Source organism: Myodes glareolus, chromosome 8 (assembly GCF_982192425.1).
Source record: "Myodes glareolus chromosome 8, mMyoGla1.1, whole genome shotgun sequence".
NCBI lineage: Eukaryota > Metazoa > Chordata > Mammalia > Rodentia > Cricetidae > Myodes > Myodes glareolus.
The window spans coordinates 79,722,436-79,740,995 of NC_142033.1; the positions used below are offsets into that span (position 1 = coordinate 79,722,436).

The 18,560-nt window shown below is 41.1% G+C and overlaps 1 protein-coding gene across 1 annotated transcript in view; it reads left to right on the top strand.

Annotated features, from left to right (window-relative positions):
- Positions 1–18,560, top strand: part of Abca13 (ATP binding cassette subfamily A member 13) — a 329,916-nt gene that overhangs the window by 194,967 nt on the left and 116,389 nt on the right. Inside the window, exons 33-34 of the mRNA XM_087909185.1 lie at positions 16,512–16,566; positions 17,966–18,143. Coding sequence (XP_087765311.1) covers positions 16,512–16,566; positions 17,966–18,143 — 233 coding nt within the window. The remainder of the gene's footprint in view (positions 1–16,511; positions 16,567–17,965; positions 18,144–18,560) is intronic.

Below are 18,560 nucleotides of genomic sequence, written 5' to 3' on the forward strand. Positions count from 1 at the left end.
AACCAAGGAAATTCTCCGAACCTGTGTGTGTCTCTCAGGTCACCCCACCTTCCACCATGTACCAGGTGCCTAAGTGCTTTTGCCTCCTGGATTTTGTTTTCTGAAATCATTTTTTCCCAGAATTCCATTTGTATTGATTCAACAATCAAAGTGCAATCAAGATGCTGACATTTTGTTGGGAAAAGCATTTCTAAAATGTTGAAATTGTTCTTGCCCAATACTTAGAACTTTCAGCACCTCTTGTATATGTTCAGGATAAAGTCCATGCATCTAAATAGCTGGGCACTTACTGCTGCCAGCCTGAGATCTCATCCTTTTCCATGCCTTCTCACATGGCTTGGCATCACGGGGCTTTTATGCTTTGTAGAAGGAGCAGCAGGCTGAGTTCTGGACCAGTCGTGGCTAGCTTACCCCCGAAAAAATTACATGGAAGCTGTAATTATTTTTAGACACTGCCTGGCCTATTAGTTCTAGCCTCTTATTGGCTAACTCTCACATCTTGATTAACCCATATTTAATAATCTGTATGCCACCACGAGGTTGTGGCTTACTGGGAAAGATTCAGCATGTCTGACCTGGTGGATAGTTCCATGGCGTCTGCCTCACTTCCCTTCTTCCCAGCATTCTGTTCTGTCTACTCCGCCTATCTAAGCTGCTGTCCTATCAAAGGCCAAGGCAGTCTCTTTATTAACCAATGAAAGTAACACATAGAAAGACCCACCTACATCAATGCTTAGTGGATTACTGCCCCTGAGGACCTTCAGCTAGGTTTCTTCCCGCACTGTCCAGCATCTTAACAGAAGGTTGCACATTTCTGCTCAATGCTCAAGGTCTAGTTCATGTGTGACGAGGCTCCACTGAAGGCCTTTCGCCTATCAGAATGAGTGAATAGCTCATCTCTTGCCCCCCATAGGTAGTAGTTACCAATGGGGTAACTACTGGAAGGCCTGGAAGCAGTTAGGACTGTGGATTGCCATCATCTGTTTTTGTTTATGTAGCTCCAGGACCTGATATTTTGTAGTATTTCTTTCTGGACCTATTCTTATTTCACGTATCATAGTATTCTTGTTGTTAATGACAGGATTTCATCTTTTCATGTCTGAATAATAGCCCTTGGTGTAAAAATACCACATTTTCTTACTCTGTCTGTCAGTTGATGGGCACGCAGGTTAATTTCACGTCTTTCCTATTGTGAGTAGTGCCACAGTGGACATGAAAGCACAGGTACCCTTTGACAGACAGCAAAAGAAGGATTTCTGGGTTGCAGGCAGCTCTACTTTTCAATTTTTTAAACTGATTTTTATTGAGCTCTACATTTTCTTTCTGCTCCCCTACCCCCTCTCCCTCCCCCACCCTTCAGCCCTCTGTCAAGGTCCCCACACTCTTAATTTACTCAGGAGATCTTCTCTTTTTCTATTTTCTACTTCCTATGTAGATTATATCTATGTAAGTCTCTCTTAGTGTCCGTATTGTTGTCTAAATTCTTTGGGGTTGTGATTTGTAGGCTGGTTTTCTTTGCTTTATGTTTAAAAACCACTTATGAGTGAGTACATGTGATAATTTTCTTTCTGTGTCTGGTTGCCTCACTCAAAATAATGTTTTCTAGCTCCATCCATTTTCCTGCAAAATTCAAGATGTCATTATTTTTTTCTGCTGTGTAATACTACATTGTGTAAATGTACCACATTTTCCTTATCCATTCTTTGGTTGAGGAGCATTTCCAGGTTCTAGCTATGACAAACAAAGCTGCTGTGAACATAGTTGAGCACATGTCCTTGTGGCACGATTGAGCATCCTTTGGATATATACCCAAAAGTGATATTGCTGGGTCTTGAGGAAGGTTGTTTCATAATTTCTGAGAAGTAACCATACTGATATCCAAAGGGACTGACAGTTTGCACTCCCACCAACAATGGAGGACTGTTCCCTTTACCCCACAACCTCTCCAGCATAAGTTGTCATCGTGTTTTTGATCTTGGCCATCCTTACAGGTATAAGATAGAATCTCAGAGTTATTTGATTTGCATTTTTCTGATGGCTAAGGATGTTGAACATTTCCTTAAGTGTTTTTCATCCATTTTAAATTTCTCTGTTGAGAGTTCTCTGTTTAGGTCTGTACTCCATTTTTTTATTGGATTATTTGTTCTTTTGATGACCAATTTCTTGAGTTTTTTGTATATTTTGGAAATCGGACCCCACTAAACCCACATCTACTTTTAAATTTTAAGGAGCATATATGTCGTTTTTCAAAATAGCTACTTTAACTTACTCTCCCCTTTCTCATTATTCTCTCCTAAGCTCATCATTTGTCTTTTTGACATAGCCTTAGAGTCCTGCTTTCTGGAGTCAGGCCTTGTCTCCCCATGGTTTTCATTTGTATTTCCCTGATAAGTTCTGGTATCATAGTTTAGTTTTTTTTTATTTCATGTGCTATTGGTAATTCATGTTTTCTTAAAAATATTGAATTTTTAAAAATATTGAATTTTAAAATTGACAACTTTTGCTGTTGAGTTATTTGTGCATCCTTGCTATGCACCACATATTGACTATATGGTTTGAAATATTTTTTATCCATGGTGTAGGTTGTGTCTTCATCCAGTTGATAATTTCTTTTGCTGTGTAGAAGTGTTTTCATTTGATGCCATCCTGTTTGTCTAGTTCTGCTTGTTTTCTATGTATTTTGGGTCTTATCTAAAGATAATCCTTGTCCAGTGCAATGTGGTGAAGCATCTCTTTTCCCTTTATCCTGTAATACTTGCCTGACTTTAGGTCTTGTGGTTTTTTTTAAAAATGGATATGGAATTGATCTTTGTATACAGTGAGAAGTAGTTTGTTTCTTTCCATTACATATGGATACACAGTTTCTATAGCACCATCTCCTAAAAAGTGCCTTTTCCCCAGAGTGTGATCTTTTTCTGTTATTACTTTTATTGTATTCATTATTTTTTGTCTGTTGATTGTGGGTGTTTTTTAAATATGGGTGCACATGCCATGATGCCCATGCGGAGGTCAGAGAACCGCTTACAGGAGTCAGTTCTCCCCCTCTACCTGTGGGTCCTGTGAATCAAACTCCGGTCATTGGGCTTGGTGGCAAGATAATTTCCCTATGTGCCAGCTCACCAGCCTGCACAGTTTGTTCTTGGCATCTTTGAATAAAACCAAAACAATAACAAATTCAGTTAGCCACAGATGGGCTGCTCTATACCTGGACTTTCTGTCTTGTTCCATTTGTCTGTGTCTGTTTTTAATGAAAACTCTATAATATAAAAGATGTGTCATTTTTAATTTTAAGTACTTTGAAGTCAAGTGATATGGTCTCTTTAGCCTTAGTCTTTCTGTTCAAGATTACCTTTCTGTTCAATGGTTTATTATGATGTCATATGATTTTTTTCCTTTCTTCTTTCCTATTAGTGCCTTTCTTTCTGGATTCTCTTGATTTACACATTAATAGGATTCTATGTGTTTATATGTGTTTAGAGGTGGAAGGAAACAGATGGGTCCACACACATGGCATGCTAGGCAATGAGACAGAGATGAAAGAAACCAGGGAACAATGAATAAAAGCAGTCTCTAGGAATAACCTTCCTCACCCAGTTCACAGAGAGAGAGAAGGAGCCTGAGATCAGGAGACTGTCTGTGGGAAGATACTGGGCAGATGTGGTTATTGGGTGCTGGGAACTGGTGCCTGCGAATGTGACCTTCATTTCAGACACAGTCAATTTAAGGGATGGTCCGTGTCCTGCTGGGGATGGCTGACACTGGAGGCAGTGAGTTATTTGGACCCATAGTGCCATGCTCAGTCTGAATGCTACCAGGTAGATACAGTGACTCACAAGCTTCTCTGTCCTCTTTCTTGGGAGTAAAGGGTCACAGTGAACAGAGTCTGCCAACTCTACTCCTTTAAGAATTATGACTTAATGGCACTGTGCTAGGACAGAGACAGCCCATTTCTAACCCAGGTGAGGTGACTTTTGTACCTGTCTTTGTCAAGTAGGTGTGTAGGATCAACTTTCATGGATGAGGATCCTCTTGCTAGTCGTTGACTTAATGAGACGGGAGTTGTTAGAAAGATCTCCTTCAATCAGGCGACTCTTTCTCCATTCTCTGTTGTACCTGTCTCTTGTCAGCTCATTTGGAGGCTTCTGTCTAGATACACAGAAGTGATAACTATGTGCTGGGGATTCAGTACCTTCTGTTCAAGTCTTCTGGTCCACTGAAGGCCACCAACTGCTTAGTACCTTTGAGGTTCCCATTGTAGGGTTGTTGTGTTGTGTCTTTGGGGTTTTAGCTGTGAAAGGGAGGACCCAAAAGGTACAGGACTTCTCCATCTTAGAGGACCTACAGTTTGGTCCTGAGATTTTTGTCCATAATCTCAAAAGACAGTGCATAGTAGAATATTGCTTATAGAATATATATCTATCTCTATCTCTATCTCTATCTATCTATCTATCTATCTATCTATCTATCTATCTATCTATCTATCTATCTATAGAGAGAGCAGAGTTCACCTCAAATTCTATTTGAGAGATGGTGTTGCCAATATTTTAAACAGGCCATGGGATTATCCTCCCATAGAAAGTGGCTCAAAGATTACATTGTAGATGTATTGTTAGCATAGGTATTCAAACTGTTAGCCAAAGGAAGGTGATGAGATACTGAATCCATAGAACCGTGGTTCTCAACTTTCCTATGCTTTGACCCTTTAATACAGTTCCTCATGTTGTGGTGACCCGCAATCATAAAATTCTTTGCTCCTTCATAACTGTAATTTTGCTACTGTTATGAGTCTTAGTGTAAATATCCACATTTTCCAGTGGTCTTAGGTGATCCCTGTAAAGGGTCATTTGACCCCCAAGAGGTCATTATTTAGAGGTTGAGAGTCACTACTATAGAAGAAAGAAAACTACTTGGGTCAGCATTGGTTCCAGCATAGCACACCAATTATACACGTTTACATGTAGCAAAAAATATTTTTGGAACATCAGAGTTGATCCATGAAACTGAAGGTATACAACACATAAAACAGAATTTAGTAATAGTGGGTGTGTCAAGAGAAATTCCTAAAATGAGAAAAGTACATGCGCCTGATTGGTTTTGGATTGGGATCTAATGTAATTTTTGCCCTTCTTTTGTTTGCTTGTTTATGTTTGCATGTGAGTGTGTGTATGGGTATATTTGTACCCTACTTTTAAATTCAAGAGCTTTTCAGTGCTTAGTAGTGGTAATAATTTTTAATATTGAGAATTTATTTTCCCTCAAAGACCTTAGGAGTGGGAAGAGAAGGTGAAATCCATCATAATGACACTTAGTAGAAGCACCCTCCACTTCCGTACTCACTCTTAGTAGTGTCTGATTATGTTATGCTTTTAACTGTCCCTCAAGATTCCTAGTGACTCCTGAAGACTCAAGGAAGCGTTTCTTCGACCTTTATTGCCTGAAAAGTTTTTACATGGCATTGTTATTTAAATATACAATGTAGATATTAAAACAATATAAAAATCAAACATTTACTTAAAATAAAATACAAAACTGATTTTTAACACAGTTCTTTATTTTACATTTACAATTTATTAAGCATGAGAGAAGTTTACAGGCTAATGAGATCTGTGTGCCATTACTTTTTACATAAAGATTTAAATCTTGGTTGAACATTTGATATTACAGGGCAGGCAGTTCCTTTATAGTTTATCAGTATTTAGATTTTATAATGGTCAATATTGAGAGTGACACTTCATATTAATAGGTAGAACAAAATGACAAAAGAATGTTGAGGACCATTTCCGAAATTGTAAGAAGAAATTCAGTTCTAATTTCAAGTCAAAATTCACTTAGCATTTTCTAATGAAACTCAAGTCAGAAACTCTCAAACAACCAATTTTAAAATCAAACGTTCTAACAGAGTACAATGCGAAGACACACTGGTTTGATACTTACAAGGTGAGGAATGATGGTAAGAATGTATGAACAGTCTTTGTTTTTCATAAATCAATATTCATATTTCTATAAGAAATAAAATTTTCTATGTATAGTAAAGGCACTATAATTCGGTATTTACAAATTTGAGCCAAGGCATTTCAGACAGCCTTTTGGAGTTTTGTGGTGGGAGCATTCACAGTACAAAGGGTGTAAGCTGTGTGTAAAACCTGTGATTATTAGTTGCACTTGTCACCTGGACCGAATCTAGACCCACCCAGGAAGAGGACCTCAAGGATTGTCTAGATCAAGTTGGCTTCTGAGCATGTCTGTGGAGGGTTATCTTCATTAGGTTAATTAAGTTAGGAAGATCTCCTCACCATGTGTGGTACCATTTCTTAGTTAGGGGACCCTGAACTATATCCGGTGGAGAAAGTGGAGTCCTAGCTTGTACTTACTAATTCACAGTTCCCTGGTATTGACTATATATTATGTGTGTAGCTGGTTTAAATTATTTCCAGTGATAGGTGGGAACCTGGAACTGTGAGATAAAATAAATCCTTTTTCTCCCAAATTATTTTTGCTAGATTATTTATCACAGAAACAAGTAGCGAAACTCATATGATATACCATGGCGGTCTCACAGTTATTATTTTTTTCTGAATTAATTAAAGCTTTCCTGTTTGCATGTTTGGAAATCTATTTACTATTGGTGTACATTCTAGTACCCTGCATTCAGTTATATGACCTCACATGGGTTGTGGCCCATAGTTAAAAGAACAGCGATTTAACAAGCACAAACTTTTCCACGCAGGTGGAAGCTGAGAAAAGCCTTTTGATGTCTATGTTACAGACATTTGGGCATTAATACTGCCAAAGATATACATTTATAAAAGTAATGAGCCCTGACGTGATGAGTTGAATCACAATGTGTTAAGTGTCTCTCCACTATAATGGATATGGTACGAAAGCACAGATGTGAATTTTTATAGATGACAGATATACAGTCTAGAAACCATAACAGATGCAGCCATAATGAGAATACTAAATGAGAAACCTAATTTTACACATTTATACATCGCTGGGGGCCAATTCCTAGAAGGAAAAACTTGAATATAAGAGATAGGAATAATCAAAGAAAAATGTTTTATGTGTCCTTAAAAATGTGCATACGAACATCACCTCTGAAAACCTTTGAAGTGCTGTTGGCGAGAGATGTGAGCCCATTGTGACGGGCATTGTGATGCTGCAGTCATGGCCCTTTGCTTTAAGACTCTTGGCCTTGTTACCAGCCTTGTCAGCCCAAGATTTTCTCATAGTGCCATTGTAACCTAAGTAGAATACTGAATAACAGGATACAAAGAAAATAATACCCCAATTACAGGGATTGTTCCTTGGCATAATGCCGCTTCCACACTAGGACATCAAAGGCAGTAAATGATATTTCTGGCCTCCCAGAAAAGGGATTAAATGGAGACTCAGAAAATTGGAGCTGTACCTCTCACTCTGACACGAATTCTGCCTGATCTCAGAATCAATCAGAAGAACCTTCTTCTGCTTCCATTCCCTTTCTGAATTCGCCTTCCACTCCCAAGCCCCTTGGCTGCCCGTTTCTCCACAGCAAGTCCCAATATAGGAGTGGTTGCTTTATATGTGGTATGTGGTACTAGACACCAGTCATAATCAACCCCTTCCTTGGGTCTGTAGAAAGGGTTTTGCTGTCTAAATTTTCACTTCCTGAGATAGTGTGTGAGATGCACTGTGCAGTTGGGATGTGTCCCCTTATTGATACAGGCTTAAAGCTTCTTTGGAGAGACAGTCATCTTCCCCATGTTTTCTTGTTCATTCCCTATTCATTACTCTCTTATTTTTTTGAGAAAATCTATGCATATGTCGTTTATTTAAATAACCCCAAACCTTTTCCAGTCTTTGCAAAATACACATAAAATCTTCTTACATCCAATTTAAAGTAATATTAGTTTGATTTTAAAGTATGTTTAACCTCGTAGAAGAGTTGCAAAAACAAATAGAATTCTGAAAACCGGTAATGTGGTGGTAAGCCAAGTGTGTTTCCAGACTCAGACACCGCACAAGTTTCAAGCATATATATTTATGTCCATTATAACCCACCATCCCCAGTGCTGTCAGAACTCCAATCCTGCTCCATGGTACCTTCTGGGAATGTCCTAAAGTATCACAATGGCTTCCCTGTGGTGGGAGGTAATGTCCTCAGGAACGGCCCATCTGTCTGCCCCATCACCCTGCTTCTGTTAGCTGGTGAAGCAGCACCTCTGAGTGAATTATCTGGCCCGAGACTGAGCAGATCAAATCTTTGCTTGATCCTTGATGGATCACCCTGGTACCTAGTGCTCTGATTTCCACATCCAAATCAGAACACTGGCAGAACATGTGACCCTAACCCTAGCTGGATGTGGTCTTTCAAAAGCTAGCAGCAAGCACTGGGCTTAACTACCATTTTGACAGCAAGGTTTTCTGTTCTAAACCTTTAAACTGTATGGCTTTTTCCTGCGTCTTGATAGCTCAAGAGAATCTTAGGTCTGTGGTGAGTGCCTAGGAATGACTATGAAGTGAGATAGCAGGAAATGACAGCCTGCACTTGTTTATTAAGCTGAAATGTAATTACTTTAAAAGATGGATACATGAAAGTGTATAATACTCTTTATAGGGCACCACGTAATGCTTCATTATGTGTCATGTATATATGGTGTAGTAATTAGAGCAGGTATGGCAAGTGTCACCTCATAAATCTTCGTGTGTACAAGTATTTTCTTGTGCCCTTCATGTAGTGAGGGGCACTACAAATGCACCTTGCTCTTGTCGCCCTGAGCAGTCTAGGTCCTACTTCCCAGGGATATTAAGATCTCATGTATGCCATATGAAACATGTGAACTTTTGAATATTATTTCTCTGAAATACTTAACTCTGTAAAATATTTAAATTGTAGCACTCTAAAAGAATTATCAAGTGAATGATGGTGTCTCTGAGTTATTTCAGTGAGATTCCTTGAAAGGGAGAGTCCCAAGCCCATCAGTGACCTATGACCTCTCCAAAGACATACTTCTAAGGTATAGGTGGAGGCAACACCTAGTAAGGTTCATGTCCTCATGCAAAGGAGGGAGGGAAGGACAGGATGGCACCTGCTGGGGGTGGACAGTTGGGGGCTCTTCTGGAGCTCTCTCTGTGTATATCAGCTTTTCTTTTGCTGCCTTATGAAGATTTGATTATATATAATATATAAATATTATATATTTATATTTATCATGTATAATATATAAATATTATATATTTATATTTATCATATATGATATATAAATATTATATATTTATATTAATCATATATGATATATAAATATTATATATTTATATTAATCATATATGATATATAAATATTATATATTTATATTAATCATATATGATATATAAATATTATATATATATATTTATATATAGAGAGAGAGAGAAAGAGAGAGAGAGAGAGAGAGAGAGAGAGAGAGAGAGAGAGAAACAGACACAGAGACAAAAAGAGATGAGCTTCTCGTTTGCTTCCTGGTGAGGGTTTGATGGTCTATCCATGTTGCTAGGAACTCTACTGTCTACATGATGGTTGTATAGATGCCCAGTTCTCAGTGTTATTTTACCTTGGTGGGAGTCAGGTTGAGGTTATCGCTGACCTGGGCTCTGCTGATATCAGGAGCAGGTTTTGTGCTCAGGAAACCCTTTTGGCAATCAAAACTTGGTATGTTCGGGCTACCCCATTCTTTGAAGCTCCTATTTCCTCTAAGAATCCACCATTCCAGAAACTGCCTTACAAAGAAATGTTTGTCTTTCATCGGTTTCCTTATGTGAAGCTTCATTATTACAGTGCCTTACAGAAAGATGCATTATGCAAATATCCAGAATACAGCCAAGCACACTGGTGATTACTAACCAGAGAGGCAGTCCATCATTTCACCGGTGAGATGGGAGAGCAGATTGCCCTCACCTCCTAGATTAGAGCTCTAAAAATGACACCAGTCCAGGAAATATGCCGCAAGGAAGGACAATACATTCATAACTTAGAAATGAGGGAACAGAATGCCACCATTAGAGCACCATTTTTAAACTCTCGGCGGCAACTCTGATGGTTTAGGGTAAGCATAGATGTTTATGAAAGTTGGTCAAGCATGGATCCATCATTGGTAGTTTAAAATTTCATTACTGCACCATCCCCAGGGACCTTTACAGCTTTTCTGCAGGATGTGCAGAGCAGAGACTCTTGGTCTCTAGCCTGTCTCCTTCTTGCTGAATGATTATGGTCTTTGGGTGATCAGCAGTGTGTGCTGGTGAGAAAGTGGGTTGTGATATCAGCATCTATTGGCTGGAAGTCCAGCATGTCCCAGCTAGTTGTCAGACTCTAGGAGGCACCTGAGATACCTGTGTTTCAGGTATCCCTTCTCAAATGGCCATAGTGATATTGGTGTGACAGAGCTTCACTCAAAGATACATACGCACATACCCAAAGCACACGACACACCGACCACAGCTTATGTTATCCCTAAGTATCTGACCGGATTAGTATCGGGAACCTTGATAGATGCCTGAATCCACAGATGCTCAAATATTTTCTTTGAAACGGCATCGGTGCAGCATAGGCCTGTAACTTAAAATTATTCTGTCGCACAATTTACATACTCTCTAGGTGACTGAAAATACATAATAAAGTGAAACTGCTATCAGATAGTTTTTGTGCTACACTGTCAAGGGAATAATGAAAAGGGAAATGTCTATGCTTGCTCGGTACAGATGCAGGTTTTTTTTTTTTCCTGAACATCTTGGTGCAGGGTTGGTTGCAGCTGTGGGTATGTAACACATCGATGAAGAGTGACTGTGGTATACGTTTGGGTACCAGCGGCTCATCTCTGTACCAAGTATATAAGAGCTCAGGATCTGAGGACTGTCACTTTTCCCTCCTATTCTTCTGTGCAGTCCTGTCTATTCATTTCTCCGTGTGTATGTGTGACAATAACGCTTAAGATCTATCCCATCCAAGATAATCAGAGCATCATCTGCGATCACCATGCTTATATGTCTGTCCCTAGGAAAAATTCCTCTTGTATCCCTTCAGTCACATCTCCCTCACCCTGCTCTTTCCACACTTAGCTTTTATTGTTTCACTTTTAAAAATTTACATCTAAGCACTATCACGCGGTTATTTATTTTTCTGCTTCTGGCTAATTTTATTTATGTGTTCATTTCAGGAGTGCTTTTACCAAAAGAAAGATTTCTATTTCTTTAAAAAGAAATTGGTTGAATCATGCTGGCAGTGGTGGCGCATGCCTTTAACTCCAACACTTGGGAGACAGAAGCAGGTGGATCTATGTTGTTGGCCAGTCTGGTCTACAAAGAGAGTTCTAGGACAACCAGGGCTGTTACGCAGACAAGTCCTTTGGAAAACCAAACCAAAAGAACCAAAACCAAAACCAAAAAAAGCTTGTATCTTAAACTACGTAGGTATTTGTAAATGCCTATGTCTATGTTACACACACACTTTTTCTGCATCTGTTCATCTGGCTGAACACTTGGGTTGTAGATTTCTCTTGGTCACTGAGGCTTTGCTGAGCATGGTGTGCAGACATGTTATCAATATAATGAGTCCATTCCTTAGTTATGACCCCATCAGTCTTTCACTGGGGTGCAACATCTTATAGTATTTCTAATTTTAATTTTTGAAGTATATCCTTTATACTGTGTCTCATAATGGTTTCACTAATTTACATTCTCATCAGCAGTGTTTAAGAAATGCTGGCTAGCATCCTCTAGAACCTAGATAACAATGAGGACCCTAAGAGAGCTACCTGGGTGGTAGAAAAAGACAAGATCCCCTGAGTAAATTGGGAGCATTGGGACCATAGGAGAGGGTGGAGGGCAAGAGGAAGGGAGGGGAGTGGAGAAAAATATGTAGCTCAGTAAAAATAAAAAAATTAAAAATTAAAAAAAGAAATGTTGGTTAGGTTAATTAGCCTGTCTAGTAATCTAATCATTTCACTGTGTATTTATGTTAGAAGTGAATCTGTAAACTTGGAGCATAAACTTGGCTTAATGATAGCGTTCTTAAACTTGGCTTAATGATAGCGTTCTTAAACTCACACACTGAGAAACTCACAATAAGTTGAAAATGCCATAAGTGAGAAATTCATATAATACAATAAACAGCAAAAAGATCACAAGTCTGTGATTCAAAGTGATAGAGGATGGATACTGTGGGTGGCTAGGACCGGCTGCTCGGTGTACTAGCTGCCCAGCATGACCAGAGAATGGTGCCAAATGTCCGTAGCCAGGAAAAGATTAAAATTCAATTCTGAAACACAATTTCTACAAAGTATATTTTACTTCTGCCTTACTGTAGAGTTGAGAATTCATAAGTAAAACCCCTGTAAGACAGGAACAGTCTTTGTACATTTTTTTATTCAATGGTTTTGCTTGACTAAAGCATGACAATGTAATAATGATTTCAAAAAATGAAATTAATTTCTGAATAGGAGTGAGATGGAATGAGATGTCGATGGGGCCTGGACCAGGAAGTCGAAGGAAAAGATAAAATGCATCGGGGTCAAGGAAAATGATACTAATTTCATTTTCCAAATAAAATTGATGGGAGAATTTTATATTTTATCAGAAAGTGAGTCTGTGTGGAGGTGAAGGATATGACTGTTCCATTTTTCTCCCTCTACTCTCTGCCCTTTCATTCATACTCCTTCCTTCCTTTCTTCCTTCCTCCCTCCCTCCCTCCCTCTCTCCCTCCCTCCCTTCCTTTCTTTTCCTTTTTCTCTTTCCCGCTCTCTCTTTCTTTTCTTCCTCCCTTCCTCTTCCTTGTTTGCCTGTCTGTTGTTTTCCTCTCTCTCTCTCTCTCTCTCTCTCTCTCTCTCTTTCTTTCTTCTTTTAGAAAAGTATTCTCTAGTGTGTGGGAGCTGGCATACATGCTGAGCTTGGGGAGAGGCAGGTTTAGCGATAAAGTGAGTTCAGAGCCACCAAGACAAGGTGCTAGTGCACATGAGCACTGTGAGTCTGTGTGAGGGGGCAAAGTGGAAGAAACAGAACTGGAAAACTTGAACGCACGTAGCAAAGGAAAGTGAAGAGGATGGGACCCAGTTTTGAGCCTGAATGACTGGGATAATGGGAATCCTGAACGGAAGACACCCATGGACTAATAATGGGCTTTGTTTTGGGGATCAGAAACCTGTAGGTTGTAGGGAACTGGGTGTGTGCAGAACATATTCAACTATGTGAGGGTTCAGACTTGGAGAAACATCTATTTACTTGGAGGTTCCAGTTTGCCTTCAGGTGCTGTGGTAAACAAAAACAATGTGAGGGGAGGAAAGAATTTAGTTGATCTTATACCTGTAGATAAAAACCTATCATTGAGGGAATCCAGGGCAGGAGCTTAAACAGAAACCATGGAGGAATGTGCTTCCTGACTTTCTGGCTCTCTCACTGGCTCATACTCATCTAACTCTCTTGCTCAGCCCAGATCCATCCTTCTAGGGATATACAACATTCAGTTGGCTAGGCCTCCCTACATCAATTACTAGTCAGGACAATTTGATCTACATAATTCCTCAACTGAGGTTTGCTCTTCCCAGGTAGTTCTACTTTGTGTAAGCTGCCATTAAAAACCAATCAGTCTGCTGGGAGTGCTGGTATTCCGCTCTGGCACTGGATAACTGGAATTAACACAGGTTCCTCAAATCAAAGCCTAGAATGGCTGATAGGAAAAGTTGATCCTGGAGGGCAAGCGAGAATAAGACAGGATTGAACACTAGGACTTTGAGTTTGATCCAGGAAAAGAGGAGATCTAGTTAGATGCTGAAATAAGTCATGCCACCAATGATTGCTTTCCGCTATATCCAATAAACCCATAGGGTACGTTCCTTAACAACGTCACACTAAGCCCATGGCATCTGTTCCTTAACAGCATCACACTTAAATGCAGCTGACAGCTGCCCTTGGGGCCTCGGCACTGTGGCAGTCTGGCTAGGAGGTTTAAGGGTTGTCGTGACCTTATTAGATTCGATTGTTACAAGAGCCAGCCAGTAGAGATTCTGGGAGGGAGATTGGGAAGACGCTTGTGGAATCAGGCAGGTTACCTCCGGTCCCTTGCAGGACATCCAGCTGCTCAGCAACCAGAAGAGTGGCTAAGCTTCAGTTTCGAGTTCAGTCTCGAGTTTTTACCGAAGTTTAGCTGGTTAAAGAAAGCCACCATTTGTGCAACCAAATTTATTGTCCAACCTTGTCTTTTCCCCAAAGACTGTATTAGAGCCAGTGTTCTCAACCTCTAACCGTGTTCCCTGTTTACTTGTATCCGTGAAGCAGCTTCTCTTTACAAGCTATTGTAGACTGTTGCCGGGGTTTCTCTCCCACCCCGTCCTTCAGTCATTCAGTCCCAAAGGAATACACAGAGGTCCACATTAATTATAAACTGGTTGGCCTAGTAGCTCAGGCTTTTCTTATTAACTAATTCTTATATCTTACTTGTTGACAGGGGTTTTCTGTCCCGACTGATCCCTGTCCTGCCCGGTTCCTGCAGTCGTTAAGTCCCAAAGAATCACACAGAGGTCTACATTAGTTAAAATCTGAATGGCCCATTAGCTCAGGCTTCTTATTAACTAATTATTATAACTTACATTAGCCCATAATTCTTGTCTTATTTAGCCTCATGACTTGGTACCTTTTTTTGGTGAGGCAGTCACATCTTGCTTCCTCTGAGGCTGGGTCACAACTGCAGACTGAGTTTTCCTCTTCCCAGAATTCTCTTTGCCCAGCCTCTACTTCCTGCCTGGCTGCCATCACCCCGCCTATTCTTCCTGCCTGGCTACTGAACAATCAGCATTTTATTAAAATTAATACAAATGGCAGGATAAAAGACCATTGTCCCACAGCAGTAGACTAAGTCAGTTTCCCCTGATATATGATGCTATTTTAGCCACCTGAAGACGTTTGCATCTGTCCTCTTGCCCTAAAGGTGTGTGTGTGTGGGGGGGGGCGTTTAGGATTAGAAATTTCGGTATTCTTCTATGTTACTTCAGTTTTATAATTGAACTTTACTCAGGTTACCTTACTTTTCTGGGTTTTCTTTAATTTATAATGTTCTCATCACCAGGTAGAAAGTAGAATTGTATTTAACAATAAAATATATTGTCCCCATGTACAGCGCCCTGGGAATACTTGCATGCTTGACAGGATGTCTTTCTTCATAAACAAGGTCTGAGGTCACTTAACTTCTGTGTGGCTGCCTGATAGAGCTAATCAGTATGAGGCTGGCCAGTAGGAGGCTAGCCAGTAGGAGGCTAGCCACTACGTGAAATTCTGCCTGCCGGTGAGTCGGCACTTCAAGCAGGCAGCCCAGCAAAGGGAGGTGGGGCATCACACCATGAAAGACAAACAGGAGAGAGAGTTGTAGGTGTTACCAATCCTGACAGTCAATTAACTAACTCTAGCCATTCAGTTGGAAAAGGCTGTGTAAGTCCAGGATTGAGAAACCACACAGCAGGCATCAGACCCACACAGTTGATGCCAGGAAAAGAATGTCTGGACATTAATTCAGAACCGCAGAACTTGTTTCGTGACTGTGCAGGGGCGGTTCTGAACAAATAACTCCTGTTACTCTTTTGTTTATGAACCAGAGCTTACCATGTTGTATGGCTGATCCCACTGTGGAATAAAATAAAAGATTGGAGCAGATGGGCGTGGTGCAGGTAGCGGAGAGCCGTCAAGGTACATGTAAAATGAATGAATCAAAAGGAAAAGAAAAATACAGTCACAACATAAAAAGCATTTTACATTTATCTTGCCACCTGTTTCTGTATTTATCTTTGAGACTGCACTAAAATCCCACCAAACCATCAAGGGATCCAAACGTAAACCCCAGATTCGGTTCTGAATAGTCAAAGTGACCAGTGTGAAGAAGACAGCCTAATGACTCACCGTTCACAATGCCTTTAGGATGAAGCACAATTTGGTAGCAAAAATGTTGGGTTCTTGGATGTAGCATCAGTTGGCATTTGTTAAGGAAAGGGTTCTGCTGTATGATAGTCTAAAGAGCTTTATAATAAGATCTGATTGTTTGATAACATGGTGGTGATTTCTTCACGTTGACTCCTGGCATCGCACTCTTAAACGAGCCTCACAAAGTAAGCCAAACGAAGTCCACACACCAAACCCCAGAACAAAATTAGCTGGCAAAAATGGTCTAGTTTTCTGTCTGTCTGGACTTGGCCTGGTTTCTGTCCAGTGTTCTCTCTGCACATAGTTGTCTAGCCTGATCCCCATCGCTTAGGGCACTAGGATGCTTAGAACACCGGACAAAGGAGCAGGGTGCCTGCGACGTGACACATGCGAAATACATGATGGTTACGTGTGACAAAGGCGATCAGAACACAGAGCCCAGCACACACCAGTTTGATGTCAAGACCACATCTACCCTTGGTTACTAATAATGAATTGGGGGTGGGCAGAGCAAGCAGAAGACATCTCAAGATGGCAGGGAGATGTCGCCCCAGAGAACAGCGCATGGAGCTCACATCTCAATTTGTTGTTCACAGGAATAACCCTGTACAGCCACCCGTATGGAGGAGCCCTGCTGAATGAAGACAAAATGTGAGTCGACAGGGTGCTGAGGGGGGGCGGGCGTAGAAAAAAACCTCTGTGTTTCCGTGGAGTGATTTTGATCCCTCTTCAGCAGGTTTTTCCAGGAGAGATACTGGCCCAGATAGCTTTAAAGGGGGAGGTGCAATGGCTGGGCGGAAAATGGGTGAGAATATTATTTGGCTGCATTTTTTCATAAAAAGAATGTCTCATGAAGAGTTCCTGTAGCCGGTGGGCAGCACACGTTCCAGGAAGGCGATCCAAATTAATAACCGAAACACGCCATTCACATTGGCAATCATGTAAAACCTTCCTGAATATTTCTCATGCGTGATTTAAAAAAAATTCACAGTCTACAAGCAGTGCAGGTGGAGGTCGGTGTTGTCGCAGGTGTGGTTGGGCACAGAATGAAGTGTCTGGTGTCGACACCTTGCCCCTAAGGACACTGCTTCTGTCCTCGTTCTCTCCCCCATCCCCCTTCTTTTCCACAGAGCTCACAATCATTTAGTTAAAAATTGATGATAAAAATATTATTTATACTTCTGGCCTGTCAAGTGGAGAACATAAATCTTGATGAGGGACTCGGTCCTTAAAGAAGCAACGAGACAGTAAAGGCGGGTTGCAGTTTGCCCTCTTCCCTATACTGTTTCCAGAGTCCTGTCTGCGGCAGTCTCTTGCCCCCTGACCTCAGGGCTGGGACAGGGTGGCTGACGACTGCTATAAGTCAATGTATGATAGAAGGAAGGCATCGTCTAGTGGGGGAATGTGTGGTCAGACTTTCCACTGTGCCAGCCACCTAAAGGACGGCTTGTGCCCACCTGTTCCCAGATGGTCAGAATGAACAGTGGCAGGGCTTGACTTGACACAAGGTTATCTCAGAGTGCCAGCTCCACACCTGTCTGAGAGAGAGTGCATAGTGCCACCCTGGTGATATGTGGTCATGCTGAAAGCATCTGGGATTCTCAACACCTAAGTTTTGACATGCGCCAGCGAAGAGAGTAGCCCTACAATTGTCCCTTCGTTTGGGTTCTGCTGCAAAGCAACTGAGTTGCAATGTAGGGAAAGCAACTGAGTTGCAATGTAGGGGAGGGCCCCCACCCCTGGATGCTGCTCTGGGTGTGTTGACCATTTAGCTGAGAGTCAGACTCCAGGAAGGAGAGTAGACTGAGATCGGGAGACACTGCAATGCTCTCCAGCTTCATGTTTCTCTATTCCGATCTCTGTTCTGCGTTCTGTTAGCTCTGAGCAATAACCCACATCTTCAAAAGCACCTGAGGGGACTGCATGAGGGAGAGAACTATAAACTTTTGGCAGTGTGCCTGGCTCTCCTCCTCCCTAAGTGTTATTCATAGAAGGAAGGTCTGACTTCTGTGACAATCTGATGAGTTGTTATATGATCCTTTGTTCACAGCCTGGAGAGCATCCGCCAGTGTGGTGTCGCCCTCTGCATTGTCCTGGGATTCTCCATCCTGTCCGCATCCATTGGTAGCTCTGTCGTGAGGGACAGGGTGACGGGAGCTAAAAGACTGCAACATATAAGTGGCCTTGGCTACAGGACATATTGGCTAATTAACTTCCTGTATGACATGGTAGGATTTGGATATATGGTCCTTATATAAATATGGAGGTGGAAGGGCCCATGCCGCAAGAAGCTGGCCACAGCTGAAGCTCTCATTCTGTTGACTGAGAGCGTTCCATCAGGTTGCCTTTATGGGGCATTATCAGGTATTCAGAATTGCTTCATGAAGGGAAGACTCAGGAATCAGGGGCTGGAGATCTCTGAAATAAAGGGCCCTCCGAGAAATACACTTTCTCTTTTAGGGAGGGAATGAGTCAGCAACAGCCTTCAGAATTCTCTTTCAAAGGGTTGAAAGGTGAGACCAAAAAAAAAATATTAGAAATAATCTTGTATCCATATCCCTAACCTTTGCACTCAGTGTGAGTGCCGCCCAGGTGTGGTAGCAGGTATCAGAGTTTCGTGCAGTGTGCAAATCCCTAGACTCTGT